The sequence below is a fragment of the Plutella xylostella genome, chromosome 14 (assembly GCF_932276165.1).
Source record: "Plutella xylostella chromosome 14, ilPluXylo3.1, whole genome shotgun sequence".
NCBI lineage: Eukaryota > Metazoa > Arthropoda > Insecta > Lepidoptera > Plutellidae > Plutella > Plutella xylostella.
In genome coordinates this window covers 5,359,770-5,379,448 of record NC_063994.1, presented here as the reverse complement: position 1 = coordinate 5,379,448, position 19,679 = coordinate 5,359,770, and the positions used below count along the sequence as shown (strand labels likewise).

The window sequence follows — 19,679 nt, the reverse complement described above, 5'->3', positions numbered from 1 at the left end:
TCATTGTAACATGCCAGATTGGTGAAATATACTCTGTGATGACTGCTTTTAACTCGGAATAATAACGATCGATGCTTAGCATGAGGCATGAGCCAAGAGCATTTATAATAACCATGTTTTATGACTGAAAACGTTATAGGAATAAGACAATAAATGTAATTCTCTGAGAAGTAGACCTACCGCCAGGGCGAAGGGCGACCGTCCGGCACGGCGGCGGCGGCCGTGGTATTTTCATATTGCATCTTTATCTATTTTAACTAGGTATAAAATAATAAGGCATGCCTATTAACAGTATACAAATAAAACAAGAAAAAGTAGGAAATCTAAAAAACATAGGTATCCAATTTAGTTTTCTTCTTTGTATTCAATATTCATAGGATTATTATCATTGTATTTCAATAAAACTTCCATTATTTGCTGTGAAACTCTTGCAGCATCATATGAATTCATTTGAGAAAGTTGTTTGGTAACCATCCGGCCTATTTTACCATGTTTCGTGTTGTCTAATCCAAAAGCATCATTTTGTACCCCTCTGAATACTTTGGCTAATTCTTGCGCAAATCCATTACAGCTGCTTTGTTCATTAGTATAAGAATACTGAGCATTATTGTCAACATCATAGTCTTCATCGCCCGATAGTGACTGGGAATCTTCCTGGAATAGGGAAAAATTATATAAATACTTATGTAAAATCTGATATTACCAATTTGTATCTGTTAGTTTCAGTATTCCGGCATTATTTATTAAATTGTTAAGCTACAATATTTTCAGTAAGTATAGCTTTTGGTATGATGATCAATATAAAAATAAATGAATCATAATGTTATTCTTACTTTAACATCTTCCAATTCAGATAGATCTTCACTAGGAGGAGGATTTTTGGTCACTTTCAGAAGGAATTGACAAGCATCCCAAAGATGCCATTTCACACTGTACTCCTGAAATAATAATTAAGTAATTTTTGATAAAACTGTGATATAAAATTTAGTGGTACTTATAGTTTTGTAATTCAATCACCTTTCCTCTAGCAGTACTACTCCGTAACTTCCTTACATAACAAGCAAAGGAGCATCTTATGTTGGTCCATCTTTTTTTCACTGCTTGACTAGTAAACTGGTTTCCATATTGAGAAGCAAATTCTGAATATGTTTTCTCTTTCATGTCCGTCGAGGTATATTTCGGATGTTTGGGATTCCACATGTGTGGCTTACTTTTTATAAACTCGACAAGTTTTAGATTCATTTTTCTAGTCCAAAATACTGACTCATTTTCAAAATCGGTAGTCATTCTTGTTAGTGTCCGTTCACGATAATATATCTAAGTCTAAGTTAGTGTGAATCTATGCATGCCTTTATGCAACTTAAATGAGAAATTATTACGAAATGACAAATGACAAAAAACAGCGAAATCTACACAAACAAAACCAAAACAATAAATATCATATAAATATAAACAAAGAAACGTCAATCAAAGGAACGTCAGTCTTATCTATGTCAGTGTCACAATTGACTCACAAACCTCACCAATTCTACTCTGTGACTGTTGTTTTACTGTGTTTCATCATTATGTTGAGCTTATTTTACCAACCACTTATAAACAGCTGTTGTACTCGTATGGCAGAGTCTACTTAGCTTCGCTTTACGACTTTTACGACCCTCTCTCACCTGTTACTGTACTCCACTCAACCCTTCCATCTGCACACCTGCCTAGCCTATGTTGTAATGTTTAATTTAAAAAAGTTAACCTTATCGGGCCTAGCTTTTTTTCATCGATTGCCCGTCCCGTATGCTTTCCAGATAGCTGCCGCTGCCGCTGGACAGACGATCTTTTGGTAACTAGGTATCATATAGTAAATTTGTAAATAAAAAATATTTTTATGCGAAAGATCGTGGCTGCGTAGTCCTATTGTGTTGGATCACGTATCGTATCTGTTTCCTGAAAATGGTGAATGATGCTGTCTGTCGCCAAACTGATCACAAAAGTGGGTCACTGCTATGTTTGTCGATGAGGGTTTCTTGGATGAGGATTCGAAGACCCAGGACTGAGTGTTGTTGTGCAGGCCTATGTGCTGCAGTGCGATTACGGGCTGATTCATTTTCTCATCAACCTATCATACAGTGTTTTTCTTATAAAATTTGCGATTGATGTGAGATAGGTAATAATTTCGGTGGTCAAGTTAGTTAAGCCAGCAGACCATCATGAACACTCTATCCTGTAAATGTAATAAATTGGGTAAACGTAATAATATGCCTACTTGCCTATACTATATTACTATTTATATACTTACGATTGGCTGGCAAACAACTTACTAACTATAAACCACAAAAAAACCAAATACTTATGCTTCCATAAAACTGCCGCATCCCAACCTAATATTCCTAATCATATAAAAAATCATTCTTGCAAACTCACACAAATCCTAGATTGTAATTGTCAGTCTATTGATAGAACTAATTCTATTAAGTACCTCGGTGTGATATTAGATCAAAATCTCAATTTCAAAGAGCATACGCTCAGTCTGGCAAATCGAATAAGAAAAACTGCAGCTATACTAAAAAAACTTCGTAATTCAGCCGAACCATTTCTTCTTACAAGGGTCTACGTTGCCATATGCCAATCCATTGCCTCGTACTGTATCCCAGTGTGGGGCAGTGCAGCAAAAACTACCCTAATTATTCCTGAAAGAGCTCAAAGATGTGTTTTAAAAGTTATGCACAAGAAAAATTTCAGATTTCCTACCCAAACTCTTTACAAAGAAGCTAAAGTCCTAACCATCCGTCAACTATTCATTCTCAGGCTCTGTCTCTCCACCCACAAAAAAGTACTAACTTCTGATCTCTACGATCAATTATGCAAAAAACGTGTGTTCAAAATGCCATCTCTTTACGTTAACACTTCCTTTGGTCAAAGGTTTGGAGCTTATATAAGATCACATATATATAACTAGCTGTTCCCGCGCGCTTCGCTTCGCCTTAAAAAGTTTTCCCGTGGGGATTCCGGGATAAAAAGTAGCCTATGTTCTTTCTCAGGGTCTAGACCGTATGTATACCAAATTTCATTCAAATCCGTTCAGTAGTTTTGGCGTGAAAGAGTAACAGACAGACAGACAGACAGACAGACACAGTTACTTTCGCATTTATAATATTAGTAAGGATGGTATGTTACACTACTGCAATATGAAAGATATGTCTGTTCGTGAGGCTAAAATTAAATTAAAAGATTGTCTCCTACAGTTAGATTACTTCACCACAGAAAGTATTTTAGATTAAGATATTGTTATGTTGTTGTTTAAGCAAAAGAGACATAATTTTTTTTTAGTTTTTTAGTTTAAATTGTTCAATTCTATTTCTATTTGAAATTTCTTATTTTAAAACTGTTTTTGATTATATAAATTATGGTACCCCAAGATACGGGCAAAGCCTAGTTTGGGGACCACTTTATTAACTAACCCCCTTATTCATAGAAAAGTTACAATACGTTTTAACTAATAAACTGTTTTGTCCCTCTCTGTCAAAGAACAAATTGTTCTTTGTTGGAGAGGGACAAAACAGTTTATTAGTTAAAACGTTTTGTAACTTCTCTATGAATAAGGGGGTAAGATTATAACTTAAATAAGACATGTGCAAATTATAGTGTAATATTAGTGTACCTAACGGAAAATGTATCTAGGTACCTAAACTGTTTTTTGTGCAATAAAATTTCTTTTTATTTTTATTTATTTATTTATTTATTTATGTTTAATAGGTAGAGCAAAGATAGTAGGTACTTAGTTAAATAAGATAAGAAAGAACTGTAAACTATTGTAAAAAATATGATTTTGATAGGTTTACATAGGTTTGTATCGTTTTGCTACAAAATTTATATAAAACACCACAAAAACCACTTGAAAATTAAAAAGGGAACGTATAATTCACCTCAAGGCACCAAAACGCGAAGGTCGCTTATTGCGAAACCGCAAAGACTACGCCGATTGCAGCTCGCACTCTCCGCATCTCGGGTTCAGTTGAACAGCCACCGCCGGCGCCATGACACGCCTCACGCCACTCTACTGCCAGCTGCGGGCCGCCTCGTCCTGCCCCTTCGCCGCCCGGCAGCGCTCCCAGGTCGCCCCCGCCGCTGACCTCACAGAGGAGATCTTCACCAACGCGCGCCCCTACTCCGAAGTCCCTGGACCCCGACCCATCCCCATCCTCGGAAACACCTGGCGAATGGTCCCCATCATCGGACAGTACGATATATCAGAGTTCGCGAAAGTGACTAAGTTGTTCCTGGATAAGTACGGCAGGATTGTCCGGTTGGGAGGTTTGATCGGACGGCCGGATCTGCTGTTTGTGTATGATGCTGATGAGATCGAGAGGATCTACCGGCGGGAGGGGCCCACCCCGTTCCGGCCGTCGATGCCGTGCCTCGTCAAGTACAAGTCGGAAGTCAGGAAGGACTTCTTCGGTGATTTGCCGGGAGTGGTCGGTGTGTAAGTAACTCTACATTGTTCTTGTTTATGGGATGTTTGCGGACAAAATTATGTAGGGCAATAGTTTTTTTTGCATGGGACTACTCGGTGCTGTTATTTCATAAAATAATATGTTTTGCAATCACTCTATTTGTAGACTTTATAGTCTTTCACTATTATAGAGCTACGTAGATATCTTATGGTAGGCATTGTAATCAGTTCCAGTATATTCATCGTTTGATCAGTAGGTATAATATATTACCTACCCGTTCCTAAGTACGTATTATTTAAATATGATCATCAATCAAAACCTAAATACTATAAAAGTGCTAATTTGCAAGTGAACAGGTTTATTTAGGTAGCGTCAAAAGCATACAATAGTAAGTAAGTAGATACCTATCCGTTAATAAACTCAACAAGTTGCGTGAAAAAAGTCATTATAAAAGTACCGGTGATAAAGCAATCACCGCCATTGAAAGAAACAAATTACTTAACGGCTTGCTCTTTCAACTCCTCATTTTTGGATCGTACTTTCACTCCATTGTACTGACACCATATTATATACAATAAAAATACATTACAGAATCATCTTTTGTGAAATAATGACGTCATCGTTATATACATCATCATCATCACGTCGACGGTAAAGCGAGCTGGAGGGTGTCCCACGTTTTTCTGTTTGTTGTCTTCAAATAAGAAAGTTTTATTAAACCCACTATAGGTTGTTGGCCAACCAGTTTCCGTACCATGTACTTAGGTTTATTAAGTACTCAAGTATATCTGGCTATAAACTACCTTATTGGCTGAGAAAAGTGGTAGAACCAGCACTCCACCGTTGAAGCAATAACTGTTTAAGTCGACCGTCTGAATATTTAAGATAATTATGACTGTATTGGCTACATATTTAGGTATGTATCTAGGTAGGTAATTACAAAAGTCTAAATTGCTGAATTCTGTTATGTAGATCCAAAATATTAGAATATCAAGTAGATACTCTGCAAAACTCGATATATTACCTCTACAAATATTCCATAAGTACATACAGTTACTTACATACAAAAATAATGGTATGTATGTTTATAAGTACTTGGCAATTTACACATGCTCATTTCATTAAAACAGATGAGGTTTATTGTTATTTTCTATGTATACAATAATAACTTATGCACAACATAGCAACGTGGGCCAAATGTAATCTAAGTCAAGGACGCTGTAGGCCGGTCTTTACGACATAATCAAAATACCAACCAGTTATGGAAATTTCTTCATAACCCTCCGTTTCGGCAATAAAGCCGTATGCAGCGCTACGTTTGAATATTGTACATGTAATCGGTGGAAAGTAGTATCTCAACAAATGTCAAACATTTCTGGACTTATATAGCTAATCGTCGAAATAAGTCAGGTATACCTTCCACAATGAAATATGACGGCCATTCCTCAAGTGATCCTAATACTGTCTGTAATATGTTTTCAGATTATTTTCACTCTGTATACGAACCCTCAACAATTGATATAAATAAATGGTCTTTGCCTCCTTGCAGTAATAATAACAATGTACTGATACATAATTTGCACTTTACCGAACATCGCGTTCTACTAGAGCTCAAGCGACTAGACCTTGTTAAAGGGGCCGGACCAGATGGATTACCTCCTATTTTCTTAACTCGTGTCGCGGACAAAATATGTACACCGTTAAGTATTATCTTTAACAAATGCATAACGGAAGGAGTGTTTCCAACTGTGTGGAAGTTAGCTAATATAACACCTGTCCATAAAGGTGGTCATAAAAATGAAGTAGGTCAATACCGACCTATATCCATAATGTCCACCTTGTCGAAATTATTCGAACGACTGGTTCACGATGTAATATACCCTATCCTCCACAATACACTAATTCAAGAGCAACACGGATTTGTCAGAAAGCGCTCTACGACAACAAATCTTATTTTATTTGCTAATAACTTATTTGAACATATGGATAACAGGATACAGGTGGACGCTGTTTATACAGATTTCCGCAAGGCTTTCGACAAGGTGGACCACAGACTTCTATTGGATAAAATCGCATACAATGGCATACGCGGAGACTTGCTTCGTTGGTTTGCGTCTTACATAACCAATAGACGTCAGAGAGTATTAATAAATGGGTTTCAGTCAAATACAATTGTAGTTACTTCAGGCGTCCCTCAGGGATCTATTCTAGGCCCCCTCTTGTTTATTCTTTTTATCAACGACATTAAACAATGCTTTCTGAACTCAAAATTTTTAATGTACGCAGATGATCTTAAGGCTTTCAAACCCATTTACAACATAAACGACAGTTATTTATTTCAGGAAGACTTAAATCGTCTGAGCGTCTACTGCGATCAAAATAAACTTAAACTTAACTTAGACAAATGCAATTTTATAACTTTCTCAAAAAAAGTAACAAATATAAATTTTACCTACTCTCTTTGCGGCGCGCCTCTGGAGAGAGTTGATTCGCTCAGAGACCTGGGTATACTATTTGATCGAAAACTACATTTAGATTTACACATTGAAAAGATTGTTAATAAAGCTTATCAATTGTACGGGTTCATAATGCGTGCTTCTCACGACTTCCATAAACCCTCTACTTATCTTCATCTATATAAAAGCCTAATTAGACCTCAACTGGAATACGCCGTGTGTGTTTGGAATCCGCTGTATATTAAATATAGGGAGATTATTGAAAGAGTGCAGAGAAAGTTTTTGCGTGCTATGCATTTTAGGTGCCACCGTGGTACTTTATCTTACAGTAGGCTTCTTGTAAAATATAAAATGCAAACATTGGAAGATAGACGTACCCTACTAGAGGCTATGACACTGTATGGTATATGCCACAATAAGTACGACTGTATGGACTTAACTAATAAACTCTGCTATGTAATACCACGAACAGTTCTCCGTCGGGAGGTTCGCGCCTACCAACTATTCTCTACCTCACATAGTAAAACTAATGCAGGTAAGCGCGCACCTCTTTGTCGCATGGTAAATAATTACAACAATTTTTTTATAAATATTGACATATTTCACCAGTCCATATCTTCATTTAAAAGAAATGTTATCGATACATTATCATAGTCTTCAGGTTTCTTTGAATATTAAGTATATCTATATTAAGTATAGTAACTATTGTTTTTTTTTTTTTGTCATCGCTAAATTAATTGATTTAATTTTATATAACCTCTCAACTTGACACCTCTTTATTTTATAATTCTGTGGATGACGCTGTGGGCTGTACATTTATATTTCTTTTTTACTTATGTTATTTATAAGATTTTCAATGTATGGCTGTTTGTCTTCCCTAATAAATAAAAAAATAAAAAATAAATAAAATAAAAATGTAGAAATATCTAATACGACTAATAAAAAAAAAACATAATTTAATAAATACCTATAGCTACTCTTACACAGCTACAGCTTGACAAAACCACCTAGCCTAGCCCATATACAGCTTTGTCTAAGGTCTTTCGCGAATTCCAGGGTAAAAACAAACCTATACAGTTATTTAGAATAACAACGAATTGAGTCTCTATGATTCGGATGTGCAATTTAACTTGGGACTCCCTTTCTCTCAAAATCAGCAACGTTTATGTTGTCATAAATTAATCAAAAACTATTGTATTGTATATTATAATGAATCTTATGATGGTAAAACATAAATATACAGTAGGTTTATAACAATAGGCCTCTTGTACACTAGTGACCAACATTGACAACCAGTTAGCTGTGTTTAGAGAACACTTAGCGCAGACAGTAAACAATTATTACGCGAGTGCGCTTGTTAGCACTAGGATATTACTTACGTTACGCGCGAATTCATGGAAGGTTACGGCCGAAGGAATTCTTGGTCAAGTTTACGATGACTTGCTGAAAAAAGTTAGAATTTAATGTGTAAACTGTCGATAAAATAGATCTTACTCACTCATTCTATTACATAAGTGCTTATACAAGTATACATATCTATCTACCATATTAGATAGCAAATGTTTTGGCTATAATCAAGAAATGTTGTGAATGGCTTTTGTTCGCTCTATATTTAGACACTTTCAGTTACGAAAGTTATGTAAGAAAGAAAGGTAATAAAAATAAATATGATTGCTTACATAATGAATAGGAAAGTGCTAGCACCTAGTGTGTCTAGTACACATAATTGGACTTTAGAGGTATTAAACAATCGATAGAGATGTAGGTAAAACAAACTTGCCTTCTTGAAGAAAATTCCTTGTTACCGACCGACTATGAATGTAAGTAAGTAAATAAATTTTGTATATAAAAGGACGATCGCAGTTTATGTTAGTTTACATTAGGTACGCGTATAAAACACGTAATCTATTTAAAGTATCTAGTGATAATGGACAGCAGTGTTTCATTTTCAGTAATGTAGCAGAATAGTAAATTCTATCACAGATTTTGTTCGTCTATCAAGTTTACTTCATTTAGCTTTTTTAGCTTAGCTTTTTTTGCAAACGAAACTTAACTTCTTTGAGAGTTTATTTCACTCAATCACTACATCCTTTAACTTAAGAACGCCCTGATGTTTGTGCATTGTGCACCAATTGAAAAGAAACTGTTGATCCTCAAATCAGTATTCCATCCGCAAAACCAAGATAATCAAACATACCATCACTTGAACCAACGGCATGTTTGACCGACGCTACGCTTCATTCAATGCTGTCACATCGCATCGCTCCTCTTCCATCGCGGCTCTAACGCAACTCAATTACTATACCTCGTTACCAATACCGTCAATGGATATTGAAGCAGGTGATAATGTAATAGTGGTAGGGGTTCTTGGCCGGCTTGCTAAGCAGGGCGTGGAAAGCGGTCTTATGAGAATGGGCTACGGACCTTGTCATCACAAACGTGTATGTAATGTTAAGGCACAGGTTACTGGCCGATTTGTTACGAGGAGACCTCGCCTCGTGAGCAAATCTGCACGTCTGCATTCTAGAGTTGTATAATAATAGTCGGCTATGAAAGATAGCTGGCGGCATATTTTGTTTGGGAGATTGCTAAAGATTGCTGGGAAAAGCCACGCATCATTCTTATGTGTCTTAACTACTAGTAATGAAATATTGACGAACTAAACAATTACAGCAAAGATTATTGAGTTATTTCGCAAGAAATTACAAAACTTTCTTTTGAAGGCAGCTCGTTGAATTCTTTTATATGACGCTTAATTTTATATTTCGTAGCAAGTGCCAAGGACTGATAGGTGTATATTTATTTGAGGCTATATTTCTTCTTTCTATTAATATAGTCTATCTCACTCTCTCTAGTGGCACCACAACCTATCTCAACAGAAAGTCCGTTGACTTTTTTTATAGGCACTTTAATATTATGACGTCATACCATAGGCTCAAGCTTGACACATTAAACACAGTTTCAATTGTTGGCGGAAATGTAAATTAAAATACCCACTTAGTTAATGTCTGCAAATTACGCTGGCCAATGACGAGTGAGTTGGTAATTAGAATAATAAGCAAATTGATAATTTTTGAGTTTTGTACATACGTGTAAAACGCAAACCCACAGTCCGTAATAATGAACTAGAGGACATGAGCCTCCTCGAAAACTAAAGGGTTACTGCCATAAACTGAACACTGGGCAGGCAAATTGGAGATAGTTAGGTATACGTAACTATAGTTAAGTACCTACAGCGTAGTGGTTAATGTACATTTTTTTAAATTAAGTACTTACCTATTTCTCCCACTTACATTCTGATTTATTTTATCTAAAAACATAAAAATTACAAATAGTATCATTTGTTTATTTAGTATATGTAGTGTTTAAGTAGTGTATTATACTCTTGCACCACAACTACCTCTAATCCTATTTTTTAAAGTTATATAACTCTCTTCCATCCAAAGGTTGTCTGGTAGAGATTGCTATAAGCAATAAGGCCGCCTTTTTGTACTGTTGTTATTTTCAAGTTTTATTTTGTATTGTTTCTGGGTTTTTTTGGTGCAAATAAAGAGGATTGTATTGTATTGCAGTATCAGTAAAGTAAATAATATAGACAGTAACTAGTATGTTGTTATAATAATATAGTAAATATTTTGGAATACGATCCCGACTGTGCGGGCGGTTGTAAACTTGTAACTGATCTCTGAACTTTGACATTTGAGTAGCGAAAGCTGGGGTTAAGTTTCTCGAGTCTAGAGTTCTAGACTTGATAGTAATTGTATCTATACGGGGTGGAATTATGGCAGCGACTGACAGTTAATCTGTTTGGCTAACCTATTAATTACAGTGACAAAGCCTAGGTCACAGATAGACATAGAAGATGAAAAGGAATGGGCTGAGGATAGATTCTTGAGTAGCTCCTTGGGAGAGCCCCTAGTTTGTCACCAATAAGTAAACGCCAATTTTCTGACGATATAATTTAACTTTAAGTTCCTTGGAAACTAGATATGCGTATCTTCTTAATTATCAACTAAGCATAAACGAGTAAACATTTGTGCAGACGTACTACAGATAAACAAACATATCTTAAACATTCTTACCTAAACCTCTTTAGGAGGTATTGGCAGAACGTAGGAGTGTTTGCCTATTATGTGGGCAAAATCATGATGTCCTTTAGAAGTGTTTGCTTACAATTGTGTAGGTATGTAGTCTTTATGTTGTAGGCCTCGAAATCATGGTAGAGTAGGTATGTGAAATATTATATACAATACATAATAATATTATAATACATGTACCTGAGTTTTATTTAAGAGTTTATTTAGTTGCCTTGTCAGCTTGCCATTTATGCAATTTACAATGTTTTGATGCATGTGATGTAACTGTATAGTGTATAGGTAGAATAAAAACTAGACATTCAGGTGCCTGTCACTATCTAGATCATTTACAAGCTTTACCTTTCAACAATCCGAGGCGATACAAATCAACCAATATTAGACGATAATCTAATAGTAATCTGCCAATTACAGTAGAATGAAGCTAACCTTGCAGAAAAAAATATTGTATACCTACTTAGTTACGAGTGTATCTGAAACTGACATGGTTCATCTAAGCCGTTGAAATAATTATCACTCTGAGAGGGGCTAGAGTTCTTTGTATTCCAAACATTCTAGTATTCTAGATCATGCACTAAATTAGAGTACACCTAGCATCTAATCATCATCACCGCATCATCGTTAGCACCCGGTAATGATGGGAAAGTGGCGGGCAGACGATTCGCGCCGCTTTCTCTCAATATATGGGGAGCGGAGCGCTCTGTACCTAAATAACGGTCACTCACTCTGCACAGACTTCTAACTACATGCTACTGATACTAACAGTTGATACAACCATTCACTATTCACTGCGAAAGTAGCATTCATATAAAAGTTCTTAAATACAAAACATTCCGTGTAAATCGTGTAACAGTAAGGCTCTGAAATAGCTAAAAACTACGATTCTATCGGTTATAGTAGAGCTATTACTTTAGCTAGATAGTTAACTCTGACCAGAAATACAACGAAGGTTATATTTATAATGAAACGAGCCTATTAGGTACATAGTATATAGGTATCTACATAGTTTTCCAGATTACCTGCATGCATTGCAAATTAACTGTTAAAAATTAGTTTAATGTGTTGCGTTTTCAGATCAAAACAGAAACTGACAACTATAATTATACGTAACTATGTAATATCCGATTGCAAACGTTTTATCAATGATGAATCATATTAATTAAGGCACGGACCTTCGTTTTGATTTTCTTAAAAGGTATCGAAAAATATGCCCATATAACCACTTAAACGCAGTTTGATTATCTAAGGCTGGCTCTATTATCTCACACCCATGATTATGTGTTTTCTTATGTAAATTTCTCATAACCTTAATAATTAATAGAGGTAAACCTCTAAAATACCTTAGGAGTTAATTTAAGGTTGCTTTTACATTTTAAAATATTTACACTTAGCAATGCGACATTGTTTTCGAGTTTCCAGGCTTGGGTATTCGGAAGGGATACTCTAGATCTAGACTCTAGTACTCGTAGTATGACTTGACAACCTGCATGCTGTTTTTCATTAGTTAAGTATTTTTAATGGAACTTTCCACCACCTATTCACTAGATCTAGAGCTTCACAAATCACAATCAAAATGACTTTCAAATTGTTCTTCCTGAAAACTGTCCGAATTGTCGAGCGATGCTCTTATTTAAGCCTACATAACAGAGGAAATGCGTGAGACACTGTTCCAGCGGCAGTAGAGCACGCGAGCGCATGCGCATAACTGCACGAAATGCATCTCAAACGAGGCCGTTGACTGCATGTCTGACCTCCTTTGTTTTTTTAATGTTTTTTTCTTTTTTGTCCATCGTGGAACTCGTTGGGGGCGGGACTCGCGAAAGAGGTTTACCGTTACTTAACCTTGTTGGATTTGGTTTAAAAATAAAACTGAAACAGAAAGGTGCAAAGATTACAAGATTATAAGTAGGTACCTATAAATACGTTAGCAATTAGCCAAACAACTTAACCATTAGCCAATAACCATAATCTAATAAAATACTCGATGACGGGTCTATTTCTAGTCTCTTTGCAATAAATTGTTTATCAGGGTTGTAAATAAATGCATAGGTAGGTACATACTTTTATGTTTTTCGTTTAATAGGAGTTGGCTCATGTCATCGCATAATGGGAGAGTATTATATTATACTTTAGTTAAACTTTTAATAGCATAAATGTACTTTTATACTAAGGGAAAACCGTGGCAGTTGGTCTGACTCACTCTGCCTGATCAAGTATGGATATTATTCAATGTGCACACTCTGTGTGCTCTATAAATTAGCATCTGTATGCGAAGCGTAAAACTTTACACTTTATTCCCCTGGTGTGTGAGTGACGGTATTGTAAAATGCTGAAGCGTTTCCAAAGCGATCGTAAAATGAAATCACTCTTGGTTAGATTGTTTGAACTGCATTGTTTAGGCATTCTATATTTTGTTATACACTAACGTAAAAGGATTTGGTTTGATTTTGATAAATTTATTTTCATATCTCTTTACTAGATCTATTTATGAGATATATTCTTTATTCCTGGTACACTTAATCCTGTACATCTAAATATTCTTCCACCCAAAGGTTGTCTGGAAGAAATCGCTTTAAGAGATAAGACCGCCATTTGTACATATGTGTTAGATTAAGTTTTTTGTAATATTATCCATGTTTTTGTGTACAAATAAAGAATATCTATCTAGATCTAGAGCCAAAGATTACCCCTAAAGCATTGCCAATTTTCACAGGATATATATATTATTATTGAAAGTCTTTATTTATTTATTTATTTATAGACACTTTATTGTATACACAAAACAAATACAAAAACATGAAGACAGAAAAAGTAAGCAGTACACAAAGGCGGGCTTATTGCCAAGAAATTTGATACAAAGAATACGGATTCTTACCTGAGTAGAATTATAATTAGGAGTATGATCATGTGTGATTTGTGGAACAAAAGAAATGATGCATTCAAAGTGCACTCAATAGAAAAGTTGAAGGAATAATAAACGTATACTGAAGATAGAATTGACGTGAGTGAATTAACCTTCAATAGGTAGGTACATAAACTACATAGTTAACGTAGGTACTTAACTTAATTTCAACAGCGGAACCATAACCTAAGAAGTATAGCAAGGAATAATAAACGTATACTGAAAATAGAATTGACGTTAGTGAATTAACCTTCAATAAATAGATAGGTAGGTACATAAACTACATAGTTAACGTACTTAATTTAATTTCAACAGCGTAACCATAACCTAAGAGGTATAACAAGGGTATTTAACCTGTGTAAGATCTTATTTTCAGAAAAAAAAGCTTAGCACAACTAATACTGTAAAGTAATGTTCTTACGATAATGAATTCTAGAGTATTGTATTGTAACGGTAAACAACATTGTCCTCCACAAATGGATACTTATGTTTCATTCATGACATGCGTAGAGTAGCGGGGTTTCTTAAAATAACTTCCGAGAACAACACACGTCTCTTTTAAGATTGTTTAATCTTTTATGTTTTTACTACTTTTAAGTTAATACTTTGGATGTGTTAGTGGCTCTACCTAAAACTGGGTTCACACATCTAGATGACCTAAATCTAGATGTGTAAGTTTTCTTCACGATGGTTTATTTCACCGTAAGAGCAGGTATAGGTGTACCTACTTAAATTCCTTATTTTAAATAATTTATTGGTACATGCCAGGACTAACTAGATACTTCTAAAGAGGACGCGGTCTTTGGCCACCATTGCAGAAAGATCAACAACCGCGAATTTCCATAAACATCCATATCATTTTTAATCATCGAATAAATATAAGTTTAAGCTCAAAACCTTCATACACTCACGGGCAATGAAATGTTTCCACTGACAAAATCTAAAAATTATTGCTAAACGGAAAAGGCTAGCTTAATGACGCTTTCTGCAAATTTTATGTACATTGAACAAAGCATCAGGATATTACCAACTAAAAGCAATCATATTTTAGTTGAAATTTGAAATTAAGTGTCTGAAAAAAATTGTGGTCGTTTGGTGTTGGTATTTTGTGAGTGGAACTTTTTCATTGCCTGTGAGTGTATTAGGATTTTAAATAACTTACACACTAATGATGGTACCTATCTATCTACCAGTGTTTAAAACCTTGAAGTTAAATACATTGCAACTGTGTTAATGGCGACACGCGGTGTCGCAACCACACGCCCAGAGATTGAATCAGTCATCATTACAATAAATTGCTGGTGACAAATTACTTAATTTTATTAAGAGATTTTCAACATAATGGAATGTGTTGGATTGTAAAATGAGTGACTATGAATTCTGCAGCTTTCATACTTATAATTTAGCGTTTGTTTATGATTGCGAAGTTACATAATCGTCCAGTAAATCTGTGTCAAAGAATAGACTTTTATCTGATATTGCACAGTAGAGACTGCGACAGTACCTACGCTCACGTTGAAGTTGACAAAGTAGACAAGACATTGTATTGTTGCGAAAATACAACAGTTAACTTCCATACACCTTACTATGTTATTCTTAAAGAAGAAACCGTGAAGAATACTATTAGGTACATTTATAGGTACTTCTCTTTCAATTTATTCTTTCGAGGAGTTTATTTCTATATCTTATAGAGCACGTAAATGCTAACTCCGGTCAGTTCGTATAGTAGGTACTATACGAACCTACCTACGTAGGAAGTTTGTCGTAGGGAAAATAGCTTTCTTACGTCTGTCCCGAATACTATACCTATATCACGAATCGCGATAAACTCGCGAATTGATGCAAGTAGCAATTGCTAGTGAGACATGAATCAAGCGAGTTTATCTACGTCGATTTGCTAGACAAAATTAATTAACCACACATTTCTTTCTTCCAGCCACGGCGAGCAATGGCGCACGTTCCGCTCCAAGGTGCAACGGCCGATCCTGCAGCCCCAGACAGTCAGGAAGTACGTGGCTCCCATCGAGCAGGTCACCAGCGACTTCATCAGCTACATGGAGACGGCACGAGACGAGAACCTGGACCTGCCCGCCTGCTTCGATAATGATATACATCGCTGGTCTTTGGAGTGTAAGTATGATGGAGATTTTGGACAGCGTTTCTTTAACTTCGTTTGTCAACGATTTCAATTTGTAATTTGGATTAAAATTTGCCAGTCCGCCTTGTGAAGTCGTTGATTGCCCAGGGTCCGCCAGACGTATAAAAAGTGAAATTTTATTTATGTACCTACGCCCGTTGGCATGTCAGTGTACCCGACATAAACAGTTAGGTACTACCTAAAGGTGTCATAGTGAAACTGGCTGAATATGTTGGTTTGTTGGTGTTTCCACCCTGTATAATATGCTATAGTCAGTTCATCTGCATTCTGTATTAGATCGATCTTTTAGTCCACCCATGCTGCCATCTAGCGACCACACCTGCAACATCCTAACAGCGCCATTTTCATCTCGTTCCAGGCATCGGCCGCGTGGCGCTAGACGTGCGGCTAGGATGCCTGTCTTCAGACCTGTCTTCGAACCCTGAGCCCCAGCGCATCATCGACGCGGCCAAGTATGCGTTGAGAAACGTTGCCGTGCTAGAACTGAAGGCGCCCTACTGGCGGTATATACCCACCCCGCTGTGGACCAAATATGTTAACAATATGAACTTCTTTGTCGAGTAAGTGGCTTTTCAATGTTTTTTTCTTACCTATATAATTACTCATGTAGATAATAAAAAACAGATTTGTTGTCTTACTATCTTGATAAGGTAAAGCTACGTTCATCACCAACCAACAACCGCCTAGTCTCGAACATAAGCCTCTTACAAGGTGCACCATCACACTCAATCTACGGCCTTGCTCATCAAACCACTACCTACTAAGATCGGCCCGGCGGGCCATGCTACTTTCTTTCCTTTATTCCTATAAAATGCTGCTAGTAGGTAGGTACTTAATAAATAGTATTCCCTCCCTTCCAGACTCTGCTCTCGCTACATAAACGAAGCCTTAGAGCGACTGAAGACTAAGAAGGTGACGTCAGAGAACGACCTGTCTCTTCTAGAGCGGGTGTTGCGGAGTGAGGGAGACCCCAAGATTGCTACAATCATGGCCCTCGACCTCATACTTGTTGGGATTGATACGGTAAGATTTTAGGGGATAAAAATACCTTGCCAGCCCCAGTTGTTGATATGGCTTCAGGCGTTTTTTTGTTAACCATGCCATCTATCCATGGGACAACTTGGACGCAAAGCATAGAAACAGTAGCTTTATTTGTGTTACATCTTTCGTCCACAATATGACATGGTTAACATGGTTTTATAGTCATACCTACTATATTAGTTTATTTTCTCAATCTAACTAAGTACACCATACGATTACAATTTATTCTTGATTGGGATAAAATATGCATAAAATTTAATCAATGCCAACCAAACTCTGTAGTCAGTAAATCTTATACAGCTATAACACTCTTTCTATTTTTATTTTATTTTTTAATTTTACTTTATTTGGACAAACAACAGTAATAAACTTAGCAAAACGTAAATTACAAACACAAAATACATAATAAGCTTACTACCTTAAACGTTTATCACTAAAACATTATGGTAAATCACTACACATGCATGATGTATGATATGGCTAAGGTATAATAATATATTTCACTCTCTTCCTTCCCAGATATCGATGGCAGTGTGCTCAATCCTGTACCAGGCGGCTATCCGGACGAAGCAACAAGAGAAAATGGCGGAAGAGATCAAGAGAGTCCTTCCCGACCCTGACAAACCCATTACCTATGCCGACTTGGACAAGCTGCACTATACGAAGGCTTTTGTCAGAGAAGTTTTCAGGTAAAGAGCGTAAAGAACTGACAGAAAGATGTCAATCATTTGTCAAAATGGAAATCAGGTTCTTCCTAACTTTCCTAGCCATTATTTGGTTTAGCTTTGCTAATTATTATTAAATTAGTTATTCCACAAAGTAAATTGGTACAAAGGCGAACTTAATGCTAGCAGCATTATCTACCAGTTAACATTTGGTGATGTTGAAAAAGTGATTGTATTATCTCTGCAAAATACACCATTGAGTCCTACATGTACGGAATAGTTTCGTTGTAGTCATTTATCAAGCCTTTCTTTAAAAAAAATATTACGTGCATTCTCTTCCTTTATTGTGCATTACTTAAACGCAAAAAATACTTTTTAATATTTTCAGAATGTACTCAACGGTAATCGGCAATGGTCGTACTCTTCAAGAGGACGATGTCATTTGCGGTTATCACATCCCCAAAGGAGTGAGTGTTATTAATAAAGCCCTAATCATAATAAGGCCTCCTGGACTGACGTAGGTATATTACCTAGCTGTTCCTCAAATATTTACGTATAGACGGCGCACCCCAAGCAGTTTGCTGCTGTCGCCAATCTGACTGGCCAATCCTTTCACAACGGTGAAAAGACCTAGTTTAGCAGTTGTCACCGACACTTCAATAAGATGAAAACATAATAATCACATACCTAAGGTACAGACAATACATACCTACGCCTTCATAAAGTTCAATCCCCTCATGTTAAGTTTTCTAAACGATAGAAAGAATCAGCCAAAGACAGTTCTAAGTTCCAACCTCTTACTTTCAGGTGCAAGTAGTGTTCCCCACAATAGTCACGGGCAACATGTCAGAGTTCGTGTCAAACCCCGCCGAGTTCAACCCAGAGCGGTGGCTGGGGGCGGGCGGGCGGCTGCACCCCTTCGCCTCGCTTCCCTACGGCCACGGCGCCAGGATCTGTCTGGGGCGGCGGTTCGCTGACATGGAGATACAGGTGCTGTTGGCTAAGGTATGTGTGCAATTCTAATTAGTGTTTCTTAAGTTACTAATTTGTAATATTTAAGTACTTACTTACTACATTTTCCCCGAGCTTCGCTTCGCCCTAAAAGGTTTTTCCATGGGGATTTTTAAGGATAAAAAGAGTTCATACTTAATATATGTATAATCTCCACTCAAATCACTCTACCTAATTTAAAAAATACAATGACATAGCGCAGCATTCATACATAAGTAGATACCTACAGACAGATGCGAAGCGACAAGTGACTTTGCTTTATACTATGTGATAGTGATAAGTCCAAGAATCGAGAATATTTTATATAGGTACTGTAGACTGGGGGACTTAAGGAGACAAAACGACATAACACCACTTCTCTCTTTCCCCCTACACTAAACCCTTACACCTCTATTCCAGTTGCTCCGCAAATACCGCCTGGAGTACCACCACGAGCCTCTGGAGTACGCCGTCACCTTCATGTACGCACCTGACGGTCCACTGCGGCTGAGGATGATCGAGCGATAGTGCACCTTGCACTTATATCAGTGTGTTATCAGTAGCGTGCGGATTCACGCATTATAAATATATAATAAATAATAAATACTTGTTTGAAAAGAACACTTGTGGGTGTCACGCATGCGGGGCAATCCCGCGTGCGTGATTAAATCCGCACGATTTTGATTGGTTTGTAATTGAAGAAAAAATATGTACATATTTATTTTGTTATAATTTTTGAGGAGCGAAATTGTAGATAAGATTTTGTACAAAATACCTATTGTTTATTTTTATTGTTAGAAATTATAACAATGTAAGAGATATTATGTGTTGGTTAAGAGAGAGATTTATTTCTCATTTTGTATTTTATACTTAACAATAGTTTAGTATTATACTTAATTCTTTATTTAGTAAATATTTAGTAAATAAAGAA

At 36.4% G+C, this 19,679-nt stretch overlaps 2 protein-coding genes across 2 annotated transcripts; one reads left to right on the top strand and one right to left on the bottom strand.

Annotated features, from left to right (window-relative positions):
* Positions 1–339: 339 nt before the first annotated feature.
* Positions 340–1,431, bottom strand: LOC105398190. Its single transcript, XM_011570242.3, has 3 exons — positions 1,018–1,431; positions 834–938; positions 340–654 (listed from the first exon to the last, which is right to left on the bottom strand). Exons 1-3 carry the CDS (start codon positions 1,285–1,287, stop codon positions 346–348), a joined length of 684 nt encoding a protein of 227 aa, XP_011568544.1. The 5' UTR covers positions 1,288–1,431; the 3' UTR covers positions 340–345.
* Positions 1,432–3,982: 2,551 nt separating this feature from the next.
* On the top strand, positions 3,983–19,621 carry LOC105398192 (probable cytochrome P450 301a1, mitochondrial). Its single transcript, XM_011570243.3, has 8 exons — positions 3,983–4,471; positions 15,831–16,024; positions 16,411–16,612; positions 16,913–17,075; positions 17,613–17,782; positions 18,147–18,225; positions 18,566–18,763; positions 19,169–19,621. The coding sequence occupies exons 1-8, from the start codon at positions 4,026–4,028 to the stop codon at positions 19,274–19,276; spliced, it is 1,560 nt and encodes a 519-aa protein (XP_011568545.3). The 5' UTR covers positions 3,983–4,025; the 3' UTR covers positions 19,277–19,621.
* Positions 19,622–19,679: the final 58 nt, after the last annotated feature.

What these genes read in the sequence shown, in the direction of transcription:
- LOC105398192 (XM_011570243.3), top strand. Translation starts at nt 4,026, where the DNA reads ATGACACGCCTCACGCCACTCTACTGCCAGCTGCGGGCCGCCTCGTCC. An exon ending in ACATCGCTGGTCTTTGGAGT is followed by an intron (nt 16,025 to 16,410) that starts GTAAGTATGATG and finishes ATCTCGTTCCAG; the next exon opens with GCATCGGCCGCGTGGCGCTA. An exon ending in GTTATCACATCCCCAAAGGA is followed by an intron (nt 18,226 to 18,565) that starts GTGAGTGTTATT and finishes TCTTACTTTCAG; the next exon opens with GTGCAAGTAGTGTTCCCCAC.
- LOC105398190 (XM_011570242.3), bottom strand. Translation starts at nt 1,287, where the DNA reads ATGACTACCGATTTTGAAAATGAGTCAGTATTTTGGACTAGAAAAATG. An exon ending in GTAGTACTGCTAGAGGAAAG is followed by an intron (nt 939 to 1,017) that starts GTGATTGAATTA and finishes TTATTATTTCAG; the next exon opens with GAGTACAGTGTGAAATGGCA. An exon ending in CTGAATTGGAAGATGTTAAA is followed by an intron (nt 655 to 833) that starts GTAAGAATAACA and finishes TCCCTATTCCAG; the next exon opens with GAAGATTCCCAGTCACTATC.